We start from the raw sequence: 20,041 nt of genomic DNA, 5'->3' as shown, positions 1-20,041 counted from the left end.
TGGAACAAATTTGTCTATGAGTTGTGTGTATCATCCCCAAACCAATAGTCAATATGAGGTAGTTAAAAGAACTTTGGAGCAATACATTTGCGCTTTTACACAGATACATTCTTATTGAGTTTATCTTTTACCTCGAGCTGAATTTCACTATAATACAAGTTTTCATAGTGGACTGAAAATGTCACCATTTCAAACACTATTTAGCCGAAAGCCACCCTCCATTTTGCTATATACTCGTGGCTTTACTACCATCCCAACTTTAGATGAAGCTTTACTTGATAGAGACGAGCTTTTACAACTCTGAAAGCCAACCTGTTGGCAACTCAAAATTGTATGACACATCAAGCTAATGCTCACTGTTGTGACTTCACATTTGTGGTAGATGACCAGATACTCGTTAGCTTGCAACCTTTTCGTCAAAATTCTATCGGTCGTCAACGTCAACACAAATCATCAAAGAAGTTTTATGGGTCGTTCTGCATTACCGAATGTATTGGACAGGTTATGTATCATCTTTACTTATCTGAGAGTAATCATGTTCACCTGATTTTTCATGTTTCAAACTTGAAAAATTATCACGACCCTGTTGTTACTCCGTCTTCTGAACTTCCAGTTGAAAGCTTTGAAAATCAACCTATTAAGACCCCCTTAGCCATCGCTGCCACACACATTGTACTATACAACGAAATCCGCTCCAACATGTTCTCGCTCAACGGTGTCCTCCGTTTTGGTTTTGTCCTTCTTCTTTCTTTTTGTTTCTTTCCGTCGTTGTTTGCTTAGTAAAAAAAAAAGTACAATTTAAATAATGGAAAATGCTAACTAGTGCCCTTAGGGCAAGGACACTAATTAAGAAAATTAATATAAAAATTATGCATTGGAAATTGGTAAAAAGTAGAATGTTTAACTTTATGAAAGTCAAAAAGTTGTTGTTTTTAATAAATTTTTTCTATTTTTGACATCCTTAACCATGCCCTTAGAGCACTAGTTAGCAAAACCCTTAAATTTATTTTACTCAATATCAATGATATTTAATTATCATTATATATTAAACAATGTGTTGCTCTTTAAGAAAGTGAGCTGCTGCGTGAAATCAATATTTCTCTCCTAGGGTTTTCACCATCTTCCTTTTAGTTTTATCAGTTCTCCACTCTTTTTACCCTTGTGAGAGCTTGTTTTCAATCGTTTGTGCTTCAAACTGATTGTTGTGTTTCTGTTTTTTTCTTTGGGTTGTGTTAGTGGTTATTTCGAATGATTGGTGGTGTTTATGTTCTCTGTATGGTCTGTTCCTTTCTTTTCTTCTCATCTTTGTGATGCTATATCAACCTATAGGAGTATAGTTATTACAAAGGATCATGATGAGCAAGGAGCGATGGCAGTCTCGGGACGAAGGAGGTTTTATGTGATTACTTGTAGTACCCTTGCACTTAAGAATATGGCTAGCCTTTCTTCAGGTTTTAGGAACATGCTTTGCACTTTTAATTATCAGTTGCTTACGGTCTCATGTGGTATGGTGATTGTCTCTCATCAGAAAGCTCAATCTGGAACAGTGATACATGGTAGGGTATTTTTGGTATATTACACTTCAGTTCCTTGCATAGGATGCTACCTGGCAGATTACTACAAGTTTTTGAATATTGAATCCAAAAATATATTTCTAGATAGTTCTGGAAGTAACCTTCAGGTTATTCTTTCTCATAATAAATTTATTTCTTCTCATAATAAATTTATTTCTTCTTTAAATATGTTTATTGGATTCAATTTTATTTGGTGTGTATTATTAAGAGGATATATTTGGTTAGAAAATTCATTGCTTTACTATCAGCTCATGGGTGGAGTTTGCATATTTATATTTTCTTCTCATATATTGGTTTGTGGCGGTTTGTACATGGAAATTGGTTGCAAAAATATTTTGATTTGGTTCCAAAATATATTGGATATTCAGCTTCAATTTATGTTTCGTAAAGCAAGATTTGGTTGGTTTTTTATTGCTGGCTATGGGCTTTTTGGATCAACAGAAGGTTCTAGTATCTAAGTTTCCTGGTTCTATAAATATTATTCAGTACAAAGGAGTTCTCCACACTCAATTAAATTGCAATTACAAGCTTTTTTTCTTCTTCTACCTTCATATCTATTGCGATTACCTCACAATGGCCTCCAAGTTCCCTGCTAACAACACTGCTGCCAATCGGTCTGCTCATGCAAATTCCAACTCTGATTTGCTGGACTGCTGTTTGGTGGGCAGGCTGCTGATGTCTAAACCAGTTCACTTTAACTCGTTTCGTGATCGCATGGCTGAAATTTGGAAACCTGAACGTAAGGTCGAAATCTCAAGAATTGACAACAATCGCTTCATGTTTCAGTTCTTTCATCATAAGGACATGGAACGTGTGATTCGTACTGGTCCTTGGCTCTTTGATAACTTCCCTCTAGTGCTGCAGAAAGTCTCCTTCGGTGATGACCCAACAACCTCTCCGTTGGACACTATTGAGATGTGGGTTCAAGCTCACAACCTTCCCTTTGGCTTCATGACAGAATCTATGGGTATTCTTCTCGGCAGTCAGGTTGGTGGTCTTGTTAAGTATGATGCAGAGAATAACTTCGGTTCTTGGAGGAGGTTCATGCGTCTCCGTGTTGCTCTGAAAGTTGGAGAACCTCTTGTGGCGAGTTGGCAATTTGAAAGAGAGGGTGCTGATGTTGTTACTGTGTTTTTTCGCTACGAAAAACTCGGTAATCTTTGTTATGTTTGCGGTAGGATGGGTCATAATGACAACTACTGTCCGGATCGTTATGAGGACGACTATATTGAAGAAGGTAAGCGTTGGGGACCTTTTCTTCGTGCTGAATTCAAGGGTAGCAGTACCGGAGGGTTGGACTATAACACCCCGTTTTCCCAACATAAAAATTCTTAAAAACATTTATCAGAGTAAGCATCATAAACAACGGGATATCACATAAAACATAATCCAAAACAGTTAAATAATAATTTAACCAATATCTTAAACATTGCAGCGGAAAATCATAATCATAATTCATAAAACGTTTTGGCACGCAGGCCCCATCAAAAGTTCATAATCATAATCCATAACATTATAAAAGTAACATATTAGTCACGTAAGAGAACGAAGCATGCATAAACATAAACCCCATCCCGTTACGTATCAGAGCGACCTAGACGACACAGTGAGGCAAGGCCACTCACAGAAGCAACTGCACACTAAGCACGATCACCTGCAAGTTACCCATACGAAGGGCAACATTTTCAAGCAGAAGGGGTGAGATTTCATAACAAAATAATGCTAATCAAAGTAATTCGAATCATAATTAACATTAACATCATAATCATTCTTGGATAACTTTGCATATTCAAATAACAAGTATCACGTATTCATATATTCAACAATATCACGTATTCACTTATTCAACCGTCATCAACAACGTAGCATTATGGACATGACAATGTGACAATGCTCTTAGACTCCTTATATGCATGTGGTACCAATCGTCATCATAAGTATTAATATACTTTAATCGTGCGGAGGACAAAGCTCCTAATAATCGTGCGGAGGACAAAGCTCCTAATAAACGTGGTGAGGACTAAGCTCAATGAGATGCTATGCATGGACTCTTATGAACAAAACATCGTAATCAACATATCAACATGCATCCAACAACTTGGAGCTAAACGTCATCATTTCATCATATATAAATACATACAATGCACTTAGTTAAATAACAGCAGCAGCATAATCAAGTCACATAACAGGATGATATCATTATATCAATAGCACATCAATTATTTCATAATTAAACTTCCATATCTTACATAAATATACAATACCTTAATCATACTCAATCAATATCAACATATCTTAAACAGCTTACAGACTGCATTTAACGTCATCATTAGGTCTTATTATCATAAGGGGGTTCGCTCTTGATCAAAACGTGCGACACAAATCGCACAAACACTCACAACACTCAAGGCTGGAGGTGCTCGCGAGGCGAGGGTTCTTGCTCGCCATGGCGAGTACTAAACAATTCCCAAACTAAAGTTGTTCTGGGTCTAATCTTGCCCTACATTCATTCCTAATCATTACTAGGTATGTTCAGGCACACTAAGGCATTCAAGGTCCAACTAAAAAGGTCGAAACACAAAATCTAACATGCACTCTGCCTTAGCTCGCTATGGCGAGTAAGGTCGCTCGCTATGGCGAGCTGCATTGCACAACTCGCGAGGCGAGGAAACAGGGTTCGCGAGGCGAGCGATGAATGTTCATCACTCGCGAGGCGAGATTCATAGCTCGCCGTGGCGAGCGATGAATGTCGCTACGGCCAGACTTCCTAAATTCACAAAAACTCGACGTTTCACATGGTTCTAAGCTTGTTTTTGATTCCAAAGTTCGTCCTAAACATTATCTAAGGTCTAGGAACACTTTCTACATCAATTAAACCAATTCTCACCGTTTGATCATCAATTCTAAGGTTTTGACCTAGTTTTCGTTTTCTCCAAATCACTCCTAATTCTTGTTAACTAATCATCAGAATCACATTCAATTAACAATACTGAGTTATTAGTCTCACCCTTACCTGGTTATGAAGAAATCGCAGCCCTCTCTATGCTCTTCTCCCTTCTAAGCTTTTTCTCCCTTTTTCAAAAGTTTTCACGTACAATGAGTTTCTAAAATATTAGGTCTTCTCCTATTTATACCTCTTTCTAAAAACTTATCTTATCTCACTTTCTCCCCCAAAACTATCTAAAATATCAAAACAGCCCTTAACTAAATATTTTATATTATTTTCAAATCTTTATTCTATTTAACAATAAAATAAATCTCATATCATAATCAAATCCTCCAAAACTCATAACTTATCACGTCATCAATCAAATCACTAAATTCATCGTGAATCACCAAAACATAACAAAATCATGCATATACTATATAATTATAATATAATTGCCTAAACTCAATTAAATAACGATTAAACGAAAATGGGCGTTACATGGACAATCAATGGCTTCATGATAGTAGGAAGAGTGGTGGTGAGAGAGACGGTGCGGTGCAGGTTGGTATGGGTGAAGTGGCGCATTCTTTCACTCATGCTAAGTTTGGTAGGTTGAAGATTGGTAGGGATTTGGTTACAAAAGTGCTGCTGTTCTTTAAGCTTGTGAATGGTACTTAGGTGTCTTTTGATCCAACAAGGTGCTTATTGGAAGAAAGTGAGCCTCAAGAGGTTCCAACTACTCGTAATGCTACTCCAGTTCCGCAGCTTGCTACTCATGGTCCGCATAGTATTTGTGCTACTGAAAGTGATGAGGAACGCATCGCCCGATTGGTTCAAGAAGCTAGGCTCAAGAATCCTCTCTCAATTGAAAGTGCTCCGTTCGGTTTTAATGCCGCTGCCCAGCCTCCTATATCACAGTTAACAGCGTCATTGGCTAACATGCTGAAGGTTGGCCAAAGTGGAATGCCTAAACCGAAAGTTAGTGATAATGGTACAATTAAGATTGCCTCTGAAGGACCTAAGCAACTCAAAAGGCTTCGCATGGAAGATCGCGAGGACACTGTGGAGAAGACTAAGGAAGGTGTTGCGACGAAAGGCTCTAATGTTTCTGATGGTGGTCAAGATACGGCTAGCAAGGATGTTGACATGAGGGATAGGGGACTAGGTGGGATTAATAATGTAATGGCGGGACCTGAACACCAGGCCCGCCAAGGCAAATGAGTCTTATATGGTGGAACTGTCGGGGTTTAGGTAGCCCGAGCACAGTTCCTAATTTAAAGTACCTAGTCCGGACCTATAAACCGGATGCAATAATCCTGTATGAAACAATGACAACGTCTAATAAAATTGAAGAATTGAAATATATGTTGGCTTTCGATTACTGTTTTTCTGTTGACCGTATTGGTAGGGGAGGTGGTTTGGCTTGTTTATGGAATAAGAACTTTAATTGTACTATCACAAATTTCTCCCAGAATCATATTGATATGGAGGTAAATGACTCTGTTAGGGGAAGATGGAGGTTAACTGGATTCTATGGTATGCCAGAAGGAGGGAGGAGAAGAGAGTCTTGGAACTTACTTCGACATTTATCCAATATGTCTCCACTTCCTTGGTGTATTATTGGTGATTTTAATGATATTCTATCAGCTGATGAAAAGAAAGGAAGGTCTGATCGTCAACCATGGCTTATTCAAGGTTTCCGGCAAGCTGTTTTGGATGCTAGGCTTGCTGATATTCATATGGATGGTTATGCTTTCACTTGGTTCAAAAGTCTTGGAACTGTCCGCGCTGTGGAGGAGAAATTGGATAGAGCTATGACTAATAATAGTTGGTTTGATAAATTTCAGAACGCTAAGCTTGAATGTCTTACTACCACATCTTCTGATCATTACCCTCTTTTGTTGGATTGTGCTCCGCAGCCTGCGCCTAGTCCCGGTCAACGTCGCTTTCGATTTGAGAATGCGTGGCTTGTTGAACCTGAGTTTGGGCCTTTTGTTTCTCAAAGATGGCAAGGTTATGGTGATCGTCCTCTTGTGAATAAACTTAATCAATGTGCTGTGGATCTATCTAAATGGAGTATGCATACTAACCAAAACACCAGACAAGAGATTCGCAAGACTCAACGTAAGCTTGAAACTATCCGTTCACATGTGGATGCCTCTAATGTGAATTATTTCAATATGTTAAGACAGAGGTTAGATAAATTGTTGATCAAAGATGATATGTTTTGGAAACAACGTGCTAAGACATTTTGGTATCGAGATGGGGATCTTAATACGAAGTTTTTTCATGCGGCAGCAAGCACCAGAAGAAAGTTGAATAGAATTGAGCATCTTGAGGATGATAATGGTATTGAATGTCGAACTGAAGATGGTCTGAAGCACATTGCACGTGATTATTTCATGCATCTCTTTAAAAAATCACCAAGCTCGCGTGCAAGTGTCATTAATTTGGTTCCAACTTCAATCACCGAAGATGATAATGATATGTTGACTGCGAATTTCACCTTAGAAGAATTCAAACAGGCGGCTTTCTCCATGCAAGCAGATAAATGTCCAGGTCCAGATGGTTTTAATCCAGGTTTCTATCAACATTTTTGGGATACTTGTGGTCATGAAGTCTATCAGGCAGGTTGTCATTGGCTAGCTAGTGGTGCTTTCCCACCACATGTCAATTCTACTAATATTACTCTTATTCCTAAAGGTGATTCTCAGAATTCAATGAAGGATTGGCGACCTATTGCTCTCTGCAATGTTGTATACAAAATTGTAGCCAAAGTGCTTGCTAACAGGCTCAAACAGGTACTAGATAAATGTATCTCTATTAATCAGTCAGCTTTTGTCCCAGGTCGATCTATCTTAGACAATGCAATGGTGGCTATTGAAATTGTTCACTATATGAAGGCTAAGGCAAAAGGTAAGAGTGGAGATGTTGCACTTAAGTTGGACATTAGTAAAGCATATGACAGATTAGATTGGGATTACCTACGAGAAATCATGATTCAAATGGGTTTTTCATCTCGATGGGTTAGTTGGATTATGCTTTGTGTTGAGATGGTTGATTACTCGGTTTTGGTTAATGGAGCTTCAGTGGGTCCTATTGTGCCAGGACGCGGACTCCGTCAAGGGGATCCTCTCTCACCTTATTTATTTATCATTTATGCTGAAGGTCTCTCTTCCCTTATTCGTGAAGCCGAACGTTGCAATAATATTAGAGGTACTTCGATTTGCACAAATGCACCAGTTGTTTCTCACCTTCTCTTTGCAGACGATTGTTTTCTCTTCTTTAGAGCCTGTGAGAGTGAGGCTGTCTGTATGAAAAATATTTTGACTACTTATGAAGAAGCTTCGGGGCAAGCCATTAATCTCCAAAAGTCGGAATTATTTTGTAGCCGCAATACTCCAGATGATTTGAAGAATCTCATTGCTACTACTCTCGGTGTTCGTCAAGTGTTGGGTACAGGTAAATATCTTGGTCTACCTTCTATGATTGGCCGCAGCAAACATGCAACTTTTAAATTTATTAAGGATCGCATCTGTAGTAAAATAAACTCCTGGAGTAGTAGATGTCTCTCGCAGGCTGGTAGGGAGGTTCTCATTAAGTCTGTTTTGCAATCTATTCCTTCCTATGTGATGAGTATTTTCCTTCTTCCGGGTTCCCTCATAAATGAGATAGAAAAAATGTTAAATTCCTTCTGGTGGGGTCATAATTCAGCAAATTCTCGAGGATTACACTGGCTATCTTGGGAGCGGCTTTCAGTTCCAAAGGTATATGGAGGTATGAGAGTTAAGGGCCTTAAGGCCTTTAATATGGCTATGGTTGGTAAGCAGGCTTGGAAGTTGGTTTCTTCTCCAGAGTCTCTAATCACTCGTTTACTCAAAGCTAAATATTTTCCTCGAAGTGACTATTTTGGAGCAAGCATTGGCCATAATCCTAGTTATGTTTGGCGTAGTATTTGGAGTGCTAAAGATGTGATTCGGCGTGGTTTTCAGTGGAGTATAGGTACAGGTGAACACATACCAGTTTGAGATCATCCCTGGATCAGTAATGTTGCACGAATTTTACCTTCAACTCATCATCAATTGGAGTGGCCTTCCATCACTGTTTCTGACTTGTTGATTACACCCCAGAAACAGTGGAATATGGAGCTCATTAATACTTTCTTTGACTCTAGTACTGCCATAAACATTTTTAACACTCCGTTGCTTCCTTCAGTAACTCATGATATGCCTGTTTGGAATTTTGAAAGGGATGGTAATTATTCAGTTAAAAGTGCTTATAAAGATATTCTGAATCATGATATGGCAATTGTTCAACACCGTGTACTGGGTAATTGGAATTGTATCTGGAGTTTAAAACTGCCCCCGAAAGTTAAGAATTTTCTTTGGCGAGCTTGCCGCAATTGCTTGCCCACGAGAATTCGTTTGCAATCTAAAGGAGTTCAGTGTACTGACAGGTGTGCAGTGTGTGATGATTTCGGAGAGGATAGCAACCATTTGTTCTTTATGTGTAGTAAAAGTATGCTTTGTTGGCAACGTATTGGCTTATGGAGCCCTTTGATGGCTGTCTTTGATATTAATGTCAGTTTTCCAACCAATGTGTTTGCTATCCTACAACACCTGGATCAGCAGCAAAAGCAAATCTTCAGTGTGACCCTTTGGAGTATTTGGAAGCATCGAAACAATAAGGTATGGAACAACATCACTGATACAGCTCAAGATATTTGTGCTCGTGCAGGTTCTCTTCTTACTAGCTGGAGGAATGCTCAGAATATTCGGCATCCTAGCCCTCAAAATCCTTCCACCCCGAATGATTTGAAGTGGATTAAACCAAGTCCCGGTAGGTTTACTTGTAATGTTGATGCGTCCTTTTCTCAAGCTCGGAATCGGGTTGGTATTGGTGTTTGCATTCGAGATGAAGAAGGTCGTTTTGTTTTAGCCAAGACTGAATGGATGACTCCGCTGTCGATTTGGGTGAGGCTTTGGGTTTGTTATCAGCAATGCACTGGGTTCGTGATCTGCAACTAGGTATTGTGGACTTTGAGCTTGACTCCAAAATTGTGGTAGACAGTCTTTATGGTAGTACTAGTGGCGTCTCTAATTTTAGCGCAGTTATTAATGATTGTAGACGTCTGTTAGCTTTTGATTTAGTAACCTCTGATGTTAGGTTCATTCGGAGACAAGCCAACGAAGTCGCTCATAGCTTCGCTAGAGTGGCTTTGCGTCATGCTAGTTTCCATATTCATATTAGGATTCCATCTTGTATCTCTACTATTATTTTGAATGAAATGCAATAAGTTTCTTCTTATCAAAAAAAAAGAAAAAAGAAAATGAGCTGCTGGATATTTTCATTAAATTCTTCAAAAAAAAATTTACATCAAATAAAAAGTGTGTCGTACTTTTGACATGTATTGTAAAAAGTGTTACTTTTTTGACAATTATTAAATATTATTTGTTTTCCTCAGTTTTTTTTTCCTGAAGTATCTTGAGAATATTATTATATACCCTTAAGTTGTCAATTTGAACTATTCAAAATAAATTTTCGATATAGATCAAATAATTTATATTTTACATGTTCATGATAAAATTGCTTCATTAAAAAATTATCTAATTAAAATTATTATTAGATTAAAATTATGATTAATTTCAAATATTTAATTAGCAGGTAAAAGCATAAAAAAAGCTGCAACATAATTTATTAAATAAAATATTGTAAACATGTTAATATTTTTTTGAAGAAGTTAAATTAACCCACCTAAATAAAATATTGTAAACATGTTAATTTTTTTTAAAAGCTAAATTAACTTACATAATCTGACACTGGAGAGAATCGAACTTGAAATTTCAAGCAGGAGAACACTCATAAATTCAAAGTTAATACCATTAGTCAACCCAAGTGGGTTTGTAAATACATTAATTAGAATTAAACACGTGCAAAAAGTTATAATTAAATTTGTGCTAAGTAATTTTTTTAGTAATCTAATTGTATGCTTGATTTAATTTTTATAGGAGTCAAAATTGACTCAAGAATTGATTTTAACGTGTTTGATTTTCTTTTTAAAGAATGTTTTTGATTTTTATAAAGTATAATTGCTTTTGTTTTTAAAATTGATTATGCTTTATAAAATATAGCAATTATATTCAAATTATTGTTTAACTCACTTTTACTTAAATATATTAAAAAATAAATCATTTTACTTTAAACTCAATTTTAATCGTAATCATTTTTTCTCAACTAAAAACCAAACTCAAATAGTAAAATAAAAAAAAAAAACCAAACATAACTTTCAAGTTACAACTGTATAAATGGAATGGAATGGAATATTTATGATTCCTAACAGTACATTCTGAAAACCAACCCCATCGATGCCCTTGACTATCTGGTATGTTAGTCTCGCCTAACTCTCTCTCTCTCTGCTGAACCTTCAAACTCAATTTCTTCAATTTTCCTAAATTTTACCAACTGGGTCTCTTACAAAACTCTTCAGGCTCTCTAATTCACCTTAAAGTTTAGATTTTTATACTTTCTCTATTCAACTCCTTAGTTTTGTTCATTGGCACCATCTTTGTTACATATAATACTTTTTTGCTCACTTTCTATGCTTTAATTTTGCTCTAGTTATTAGGTTCGAATCTTCCGGTGCTAATAATTAATAATTCCTGTATTGGCCAGTCATACAGGGCTTTGCTCTGACTTCAATTGACTTTGATTGGACCCTGCTAGTGGACGGTGGGATTGATTCCTCAGATTAGTCGGTCCTTGAGCCCGGAAGAAAAAAACTGATCTAGTCATTCCTATTAAAATATTATAGGCTTTGTCAAATAGTGGCTATAGTAGCATTATAGCACTCTAGCATAGTGGAATTTGAACAAACTGTTATTTTCCGCGATTCACTGTTGACAATACGGGTTATTACCTGATCCAAATCCAATCCTAGTGTCTGAACTGTTATTTTGGTCTGGAACATTTGTCAACATGATTGAATTGAAGTGTAGGCATTGATGTCATTTATCTGTGGGCTTCCTATACTTGAGTGTGTTTATTGTCTGGGTTGTACTCGTTGGGCTTGGAAAAAATGTCTATACACTGCAGGCTACGAGAGTGAAAATTGGGGCCTAGCTACTGCAGAAGAGTTTGAGCCTATACCACGAATTTGTCGCACAATCTTAGCTGTTTACGAAGATGATATTCGTAACCCTCAGTGGGCTCCCGAAGGTGGTTATGGCATTAATCCTGATTGGATTGTCTTGCGGAAGGATTACGGGGATAACCAACGTTGTGTTACTCCGTACATGATATACCTTGATCATGATCGCTCGGAAATTATACTGGCTGTTAGTGGACTCAATTTAGCAAAGGAAAGTGATTACATCGTTTTGCTTGATAACAAGCTTGGACAAACGGAATTTCATGGTGGATATGTTCATAATGGGTTATTGAAGGCAGCGGATTGGGTTTTTGATGCGGAATGGGAGGTTCTGAGGAAGTTAATAGCGGAAAATCCAACTTACATGTTGACGTTTATTGGACATTCACTTGGTGCTGGGGTGGTGGCGTTATTGACAATGATAGCGCTTCATAATCGCGACAAATTGGGGATACAGAGAGACAGGGTAAAATGCTACTCCATTGCTCCTGCCCGATGTATGTCTCTCAATTTGGCTGTAAGATACGCGGATGTGATCAATTCTATCGTACTACAGGTCGGATAGTTTCCTTTTGTTATTATAAACTTAGTACTATAGCTTGATTGATTTGCTCAACACTGACATGTTATAAAAGGATACCATTATTTGTGAAAGTTGATCAAGACATGTACAAAGTGATCACATATATTGCTTTGAAATATTTCAAACAATAAATGAACACCTGCTTTTGGGAATTGGAATTTATATCACAATCATTCTTTCATCTCTGACATCTATTCTGTTATTAATTTGTTATTTTTATAGAAGAGATCATATGTAGAACCTAACCATAAAAGAGAGGGACCTTCCTGATTTCTTATCTATCAATTTATTAGTTTTGTGCACTAATCTTCTATACTTGTTTTCTCTTCCTAAGCAGGACGATTTTTTACCCCGGACAACCACTGCTCTGGAAAGCGTCTACAAGTCACTTTTGTGGTAAGATAATTTTCTGACTTCAGTTCAGTTTTATTGTATGAATTAATGCCGAAGACATCAACACTTAATTTTACCAAGCCATCTGAGCAGAGAGGCAACATTGTTTAGAGATTCAAGTGTGTGTGCATTGTCATGGAATAATTTAAAACTATTCATTCAAATTGTGCGTTATCAAACTGTCGCATGATGGCTCGTGGCTCCATGGCCTTATGGCATGGCGGATTCTGTATCAGCCACCGTAGGTATTAGGCTGCAACACCCTTAAGCGTAATTAAACTAAGTTCAGTTGAAAAATATAATGGGCCTACACTTAGTTCATGCTTCAAATCCAAAAGGGATTGTACTTGACAGGGTGATGTCAGAGACAGAAGTCATAAGGCCTAAACTTAACAGCTTTAAGCTCTTAGAAGTTTGTCCTTAATGACGCATCTAATCCTCTATCAGTCACTACTTACTTTTTTAACATTCTTACCTACTGAGTGTATTTTTTATATACCTATTTATCATATTATCACCTGAACAGTTGTCTTGGTGAAAAATTAGTTCCATTATTCATTAATTTGCGTCTGATTCCAACTGGTTAATATGGTATTTCCTGGTGAATGCCTAAAACCTTCACAGATTTTAGGATTTGTTGAATGGAGTGTGGTATGACGGGTTCATAGTTTTTATTTTATTTTAATTAAAGTGACATTAATGGTCATTTTACAAGTGTCTCGAAGGAGATTTGAGAATTTGAGCTATGTCCCCTTGAGGTTACCAGGTTAAGCTCTTATCACTTAGCCGACATGTTGTGGACAGTATGATGAGTTCTCAATTCTAACCACAGGAAATAAGATTTTTCAATTTTTCATTGGATTATTTAAATTCAGCTTTTGCCATTAGGATGAGCTCCAAACATTGTTATTTCTTTCATGGTTATGCATTGGATTAGTAAAATCCAGCTTTATGAGCTACAGTGGTTGTTTTCCTTTCTTGGCAGTTGGCCTTGTTTATTGTGTCTCATGTGCTTAAAGGATACATGCACACTGGAAGAGAAGAAACTTAGAGACCCAAGGCGTCTGTATGCACCTGGTCGTCTCTATCACATTGTCGAGCGAAAGCCCTTCAGGTACAGTATGGTGCTCTCTTAACAAAGTTTCACTGTGCATCTATTTATCTTGCACCATATGACGCCTTACTGAACTAACAAGGACGATCTTCTGATAGTCCTTGAACAAGGACGATCTTCTGATAGTCCTTGTGGTCATTGTGTAATCCAAAATCACAAATTTTAACATAAAAAGCTATTATACTTTGTAACTTTCTAATCATGGTCGAAGATAAGAAGAGCCAACTAATTGTGGAGGAACATTGATGAATTTGATCAAAGGGAGTTGATTTTATCCTATTAATTCTGTTCAGGAAGCATTCAGTAAACATTCTCATTCATAAGATTTTTGCTGAAAGGTTTACACAGCTGTAGACAAATCAATTTTTTTTTTTCTTTTTTAAAAGCTTTGGTCACTTGTGAAGCCTGTGATTTTTTTCCTTCTCAAGTTGGTATTAAAATTTTTATGATTTCAAATACTGGTTGTTCCAAACCCAATCAGTTTGTGGGGAGTGCCAATTATGAAACATGGACACGACACGAACATTAACACATCAACACAAAAAATAATTTGGAAAACTGAAGTAATTGAATGTAACCACATGTGTCAATGTCTTGTCAGACAACTGTACGTGTCAGACATGGGATATGTCTTCAATTTGAAGTGTCAATGCTTCATAATTAGGAGAAATGTTTAGTAAAAATAAAGATGGGTCCACAGATAAGTTGTATAGGTTTGCCTTTGTTCGTTGTATATAATATAATCTGTTATCTATAACATTGTACATAATAGAACAACATGATGTCATTACCTCCTTGCGAGAAAAGACTTCGGTCATTGGTTGTTTTGCTTAAATTGAAGTATACCTCACTAAATTATGGTTTGATGCATAAATATGTTAATTTTTATGCATATGTACTTAAATTTACCAAGTTATTGATTTCGATGTGTCAAATATTATCTGTATGCAGCAATAATTTTGGTTTAGCCTCCTGATTGCAGGTTAGGAAGATTTCCACCCATTGTTAGGACAGCAGTACCTGTTGATGGGAGGTTTGATCATATAGTTCTTTCTTGCAATGCAACTTCTGACCATGCCATCCTTTGGATTGAGAAGGAATCTCGACGGGCTCTTGATGTAAGCTATTAGCTTCTTTCAGTATTAGCAGAGTTTCTACCAAAACAGTAGACATGGCATACAGTTCTCAGTAACTTTTGCTTAATTCATTTTGAAACTCTGGCTTGTGTTCTGTGAGCGATCATAAATTCAAACAAATATTTGTTGGAAAATAAGGAAGATCATTCACTCTTTGCTGTATCAGAATATGGATACCAAGCTGAGTTTTGTAAATGCATTCCAGTTTTTGACAAAATATTTCAACAATAATTTAGATGGTTAATGCAGTTCAAATATATAGTTAATATGTTCACTGAATGGTTAATGAATAAAACAAGCTTTCACAATTCATTAACATTTCACTGAACATAATTAACCACGATTTTGCAGATGTCCAAATATACAAGTTATCAATTAACCACAGTTTGTGTTCAAATTTACACCTGAAAATCGTGGTTAATGATGTTCAAAATCATGGTTAACTGTGTTCTGTTGATGGTAATGAGTTGTGGCACCCTGTTATATCACCGAACTATCCATTGAACATGATTAACCATGTATTTAAGCCGTGTTAACCGTCTAAATTGTTGTCAAATAACAGCTCTTGTTTCTGTAGATAGAATAATTCTATTATGTGATTTCTAAAATTGTTTTTGTAAGTTGAATTCATTCTACCTCAAGGCTTTAATTGTAATTATTTGATATATGGTATTTCTAAAATATTATATTTTTTGCTTCAGTTAATGCTAGAGAAAGATCGGCATATGGAGATTCCGGCAGCGCAAAAGATGGTGAGGCAAGAATCTCTAGCTCGCGAACACAGCGAAGAGTACCGTGCAGCCCTTCGGAGGGCAGTTGCTTTGGATATTCCTCAAGCATACTCACCTTCCTCATATGGAACATTTCATGAAATTGATGCTGAGGAAGATTCTGGAAGATCTAGTGGCAAAGACTCTTCCTTGTCTCATAACAAACGATCAGAAAGTTGGAATGAATTTGTCGGACGCATGTTTGACGTGGACGACACAGGTCATATGGTGTTCAAGAAGACACCTCCTTAAATTATTTCTTTATATCAAGCTTCATGGAGCATTATTTGCTCCTAGTTTTGGGTCAAGGGTGAAAATTCATTGATTTACATTAAGCACCCATTTAGTTTAGTATGATATTTTATTGCGATGCTCATTTTAGCTTTGCTACCATGTGAATATTGTAATTTAGAGCCTATTTGGATTAAACTTCTTAGGAAATATTATAGAAAGAGAAATATGAATAGAATTTTGAAGACAACTATTAATTTTTAAATATCAGCTTCTGTTTGGTGTGACATTAAGTACTTATTTTGAAGACTTATAAGTACTTATTCTGCAAGTGAAAAATCATTAACTTATTTTAATTGAAAATGATTATCCAAATTCTGATACTAATTTGTATGTTTATAACTTTTGTATCAAAACCTTAAAGTATTGCAAATATGAGACAAAATATACAAGACTCACTTAATTTGATGAGCAAAAGTGTGCGTCACCAGAAAGATTTGCAATTGAGACAATCTTAAATAGGTTTGTCACTTTGTCCCAAATTGACTTTGGTTAAGTAGATGTGGTTTGCTGGAAGTATTTGATTGGATCCAAAAGGGACAAATCAATAGGTAACGAGTCAGTAACAAGAAGATCAAATCTTAAAGCACCTTTTTGAATATAAATGAGATACAATGCAATCATCATAATCCCACTGCAATCTAGTGCTTAGATTTTGTGTCTTTCTTTTGTTTGATAAGAGATTCTAATAACCATATTATTCTTAGGTCAATCATAACATGACCACCTTACACATCATTTTGTCTCATTCTTTTCTTGTTTTAGAAGCTATAGTAGTTAAACTGTTTTTATTGTTTATACTTTGTGAACTTAATATAAATGAAATAATTATGTTGTTCATGTGAATGCACTAATGTATTCACATTTCAATTTGACAAATAAAAAGATTATAAATAAATGTGTTAATATTGTTTATACTTTGTGAACTTAATTGCTTCGACTTATAAGGCTCCAACATCTAGATACAAGTTATTGACCAAATATTTAGTCAAACATTTTTTAAAAAGAAAGTGTGATCCATGCATAACGGAATTTATATATACAAAGTCATCGTGGTTGGGATGCTTGCTTATTACCAGACTGTCTTACATTTATTAATAATATCAAGTAGCTGGTCAAATGAAAATGAAACTATATAAAAAACATATATTTATTGTGAATTAATCAATCTAGTCATCTTTGATTAGTTTCTGCCTCTCATATTAGAAGTGAAGAACTCTCTTAGGTAATGAAGGTGAGACATTTTGAGTCACATTAGTCCCTCTATGACAATTTCAGAGATCAAAGACTAATGTGATGGAGTATTTTTAAAATATTATTAATTTTATGGACTAAATTATTGAACATCACCAACGAAGGTTGAGTCTAACAGAAGGGACTAGACTTCTATAATATGGAGATACAATATTCGAATCTCGGCTGAAAGAGGTACCTACATTTATTGTGTGACACTCCTCAGATAACATTACCTCTACTGTACTATAGTGGAAGAAATTTGTGGGAAACCAATTATTTTTTTGCCTAAAACCTATAATTAATAAACTAAATTGGTGTTTCACATGGTAAACTAGTATATGCACTTTAAGCAACATAATTTGTATATTTATTCTACACCTGTTGATTATTTTTATAGAAACATTTTTTTAATAAATCATGATCATATAGACTCCAGTTAGCCCACCAATCCATCATTCAGTTTAAACCAATGATTAATTTCCACAATAATAATTCATTTTATAAACCTATTGACTCTAAGCAAAAGCACCTAACAAGTTAGTTTGATTTTATGTTACATATCTTTGTTGGCACTTCTAAACTGTTTCTTATTATATTCATCATTCTTCAACTCCAAGCTTCTGACCAAACTTTTATACATTAAATAGCACAAAACTTTGGTAACAATATACCACCATATAACTTTTTTTCTCATCCTAAACATAATAATGTCCAATTCATATCCTTATGTTGATCTTCCTATTATAGACATTTCTGAACCATTAAAACCATCTTCTTTAACAACTCTTTCTAAAGCATGCAAAGATTGGGGATTTTTCCATATAATTAATCATGATATCTCTAAAGATCTTTGTTGCCAGCTTCATTTATTATCTAAATACATATTTAATCTTCCTTCTGATACTAAACTTAAACTTGGTCCTTTCTCTTCTATAAAATCTTATACACCTCATTTCATTGCTTCTCCATTCTTTGAAAGCCTAAGAGTTGATGGACCTAACTTTTATGCATCTGCTAAGAATTCTGAAGATGTTTTCTTTGAAAAACAGAATTCAAAATTCAGGTAATGTTTAAGAATTTTGTTATCCTTTTACATTAGTCCTTTTAATCAGAACTGTTTTTCGATTTCGTATGTTTTAGAGCTTAGAGTTTGCATGGAAAGACTTATTTGTGTTTACATATATTGGCATAAGAACTTGTGAGACTACTCGAGTTGAGAGAGTTTATGGAGACAGAAAGCCTGTTTGACTTGACTTATTTGAATTTATTTGCTGACATAAGTACTTCCGAGACTGCTTCAAAGAGTTTATGGAAACAACTTATAATACGTGTATAAACTGTTTTTAGATTATGTCCATAAGCTTTCTGGGATAGCTTATGAAAATAGCTTATATAAAACAGTTTGATTTTTTTTTATTTTTATATAGAAATAATAGCTTATACATGAGCACTTATATAATAAGAGCTTATGCTATAAGTACTTAATTAAGTAGCTCATAAGCTGCTTTCAGCTTATTTTCATAAGCTCTTCAAGATAGCTTATGAAAATAGTTTATATGAAAAAAGTTTGACTTTATGTTATCTTTTGTTATGAAAATAACATATACAAAAGCACTTATATGATAAGCATTTATAATTAAGTTGTTTATCCAAATAGGACCAGCTTGGAACATGTTCATAAGCTGTGTTCAGCTTACTTTCATAAGCTCTTCAAGATAGCGTATGAAAATAGCTCATATAAAAAAACTTTGACTTTACTTTATCTTTTGTTGTGAAAATAACTTATGAACAAGCACTTATACTATAAGTGCTTAATTAAGCTGTTTATCCAACCACACTCTAGTTTTTTTAATCTTTTGTTTAATAAAAAATGCATAATTTGTTTTTCTTTTTATATGTTTTCAACAGTGAGACACTAGAGAACTATTGTAGCAAGATGGCAGATTTATCAGAAAGAATTTTAAAGCTTGTGTTAATGAGCTTAGGAGAAGGATTTGAGAAGCTATTTTATGATTCAGAATTCAAAAAATGTCAAGGTTACTTAAGAATAAACAACTATACATCACCAGAAATTTTGGATTTGGAAGATCAAGTTGAAGGACTTGGAATGCACACTGACATGAGCTGCATTACTATCTTATACCAAGATGAAATTGGAGGACTTCAAGTGAAAACACATGAAGGAAAATGGATTGATATAAGTCCTTCTGAAGGGTCATTAGTGGTAAATATTGGTGATATGATGCAAGCTTGGAGTAATGATAAGTTAAGGTCTTCTGAACATAGAGTTGTTTTGAAACAACCTGTTGATAGATTTTCTTTGGCTTTCTTTTGGTGTTTTGAGGATGAGAAAGTGATTTTGGCACCAAATGAAGTTGTTGGAGATGGAAATAAGAGGATGTATGATCCTTTTGTGTGTTCAGATTATTTGAAGTTTAGAGAGAATAATCAAAGAGGAAGATTTGAAAAGGTTGGTTATACTGTTAGAGATTTTGCTGGGATTAAGTCTCAAATGTAAATTCATCATATCATATTACTATACTTTCTTTGATTTATATTATATTTATAGTGATCTAAGTTGTGAAAATGGTACATGTAAAATAAATATACAGAAAGACTTTGTTGATATTCAAATGTGAATAGTTAAATCATGATTTAAATTATGATTATGGTCATGATATTTGATATCGTAGAGAATCGCAACTGCATGTAGTTGATTTGTTATAGTTTTGAAAGCGACGTAGCCACATAGACATACAAAGCCATGATTTTGCAACTTAGGTCGTGCTCATGGTCATGGTTTCAAACTGCGATCACGACGTTGATACTTGATGTTGTATAGAATCACAATCAAACCTGACTGATTGT

General features: G+C 35.4%; 2 protein-coding genes across 3 annotated transcripts; both read left to right on the top strand.

Moving 5' to 3' along the window:
- The first annotated feature begins 10,817 nt into the window (after nt 1–10,817).
- Nucleotides 10,818–16,142, top strand: LOC25500881 (uncharacterized). Of its 2 annotated transcripts, XM_024773178.2 has the most exons (6): nt 10,818–10,885; nt 11,176–12,206; nt 12,571–12,629; nt 13,612–13,740; nt 14,723–14,858; nt 15,578–16,142. In XM_024773178.2, exons 2-6 carry the CDS (start codon nt 11,505–11,507, stop codon nt 15,896–15,898), a joined length of 1,347 nt encoding a protein of 448 aa, XP_024628946.1. In that variant the 5' UTR covers nt 10,818–10,885; nt 11,176–11,504; the 3' UTR covers nt 15,899–16,142. The 2 variants fall into 2 exon arrangements, with proteins under 2 accessions (XP_024628946.1, XP_013444836.1); XM_013589382.3 differs by having other exon boundaries at nt 10,834–12,206.
- Nucleotides 16,143–17,690: 1,548 nt separating this feature from the next.
- On the top strand, nt 17,691–19,836 carry LOC25500880 (gibberellin 20-oxidase-like protein). Its single transcript, XM_013589381.3, has 2 exons — nt 17,691–18,236; nt 19,082–19,836. Exons 1-2 carry the CDS (start codon nt 17,881–17,883, stop codon nt 19,689–19,691), a joined length of 966 nt encoding a protein of 321 aa, XP_013444835.1. The 5' UTR covers nt 17,691–17,880; the 3' UTR covers nt 19,692–19,836.
- Nucleotides 19,837–20,041: the final 205 nt, after the last annotated feature.

The sequence above is a fragment of the Medicago truncatula genome, chromosome 8 (assembly GCF_003473485.1).
Source record: "Medicago truncatula cultivar Jemalong A17 chromosome 8, MtrunA17r5.0-ANR, whole genome shotgun sequence".
In the NCBI taxonomy this organism is placed as follows: Eukaryota; Viridiplantae; Streptophyta; class Magnoliopsida; order Fabales; family Fabaceae; genus Medicago; species Medicago truncatula.
Note: the sequence above shows the minus strand (reverse complement) of the source record. Positions and strands in the feature narration are given on the sequence as shown.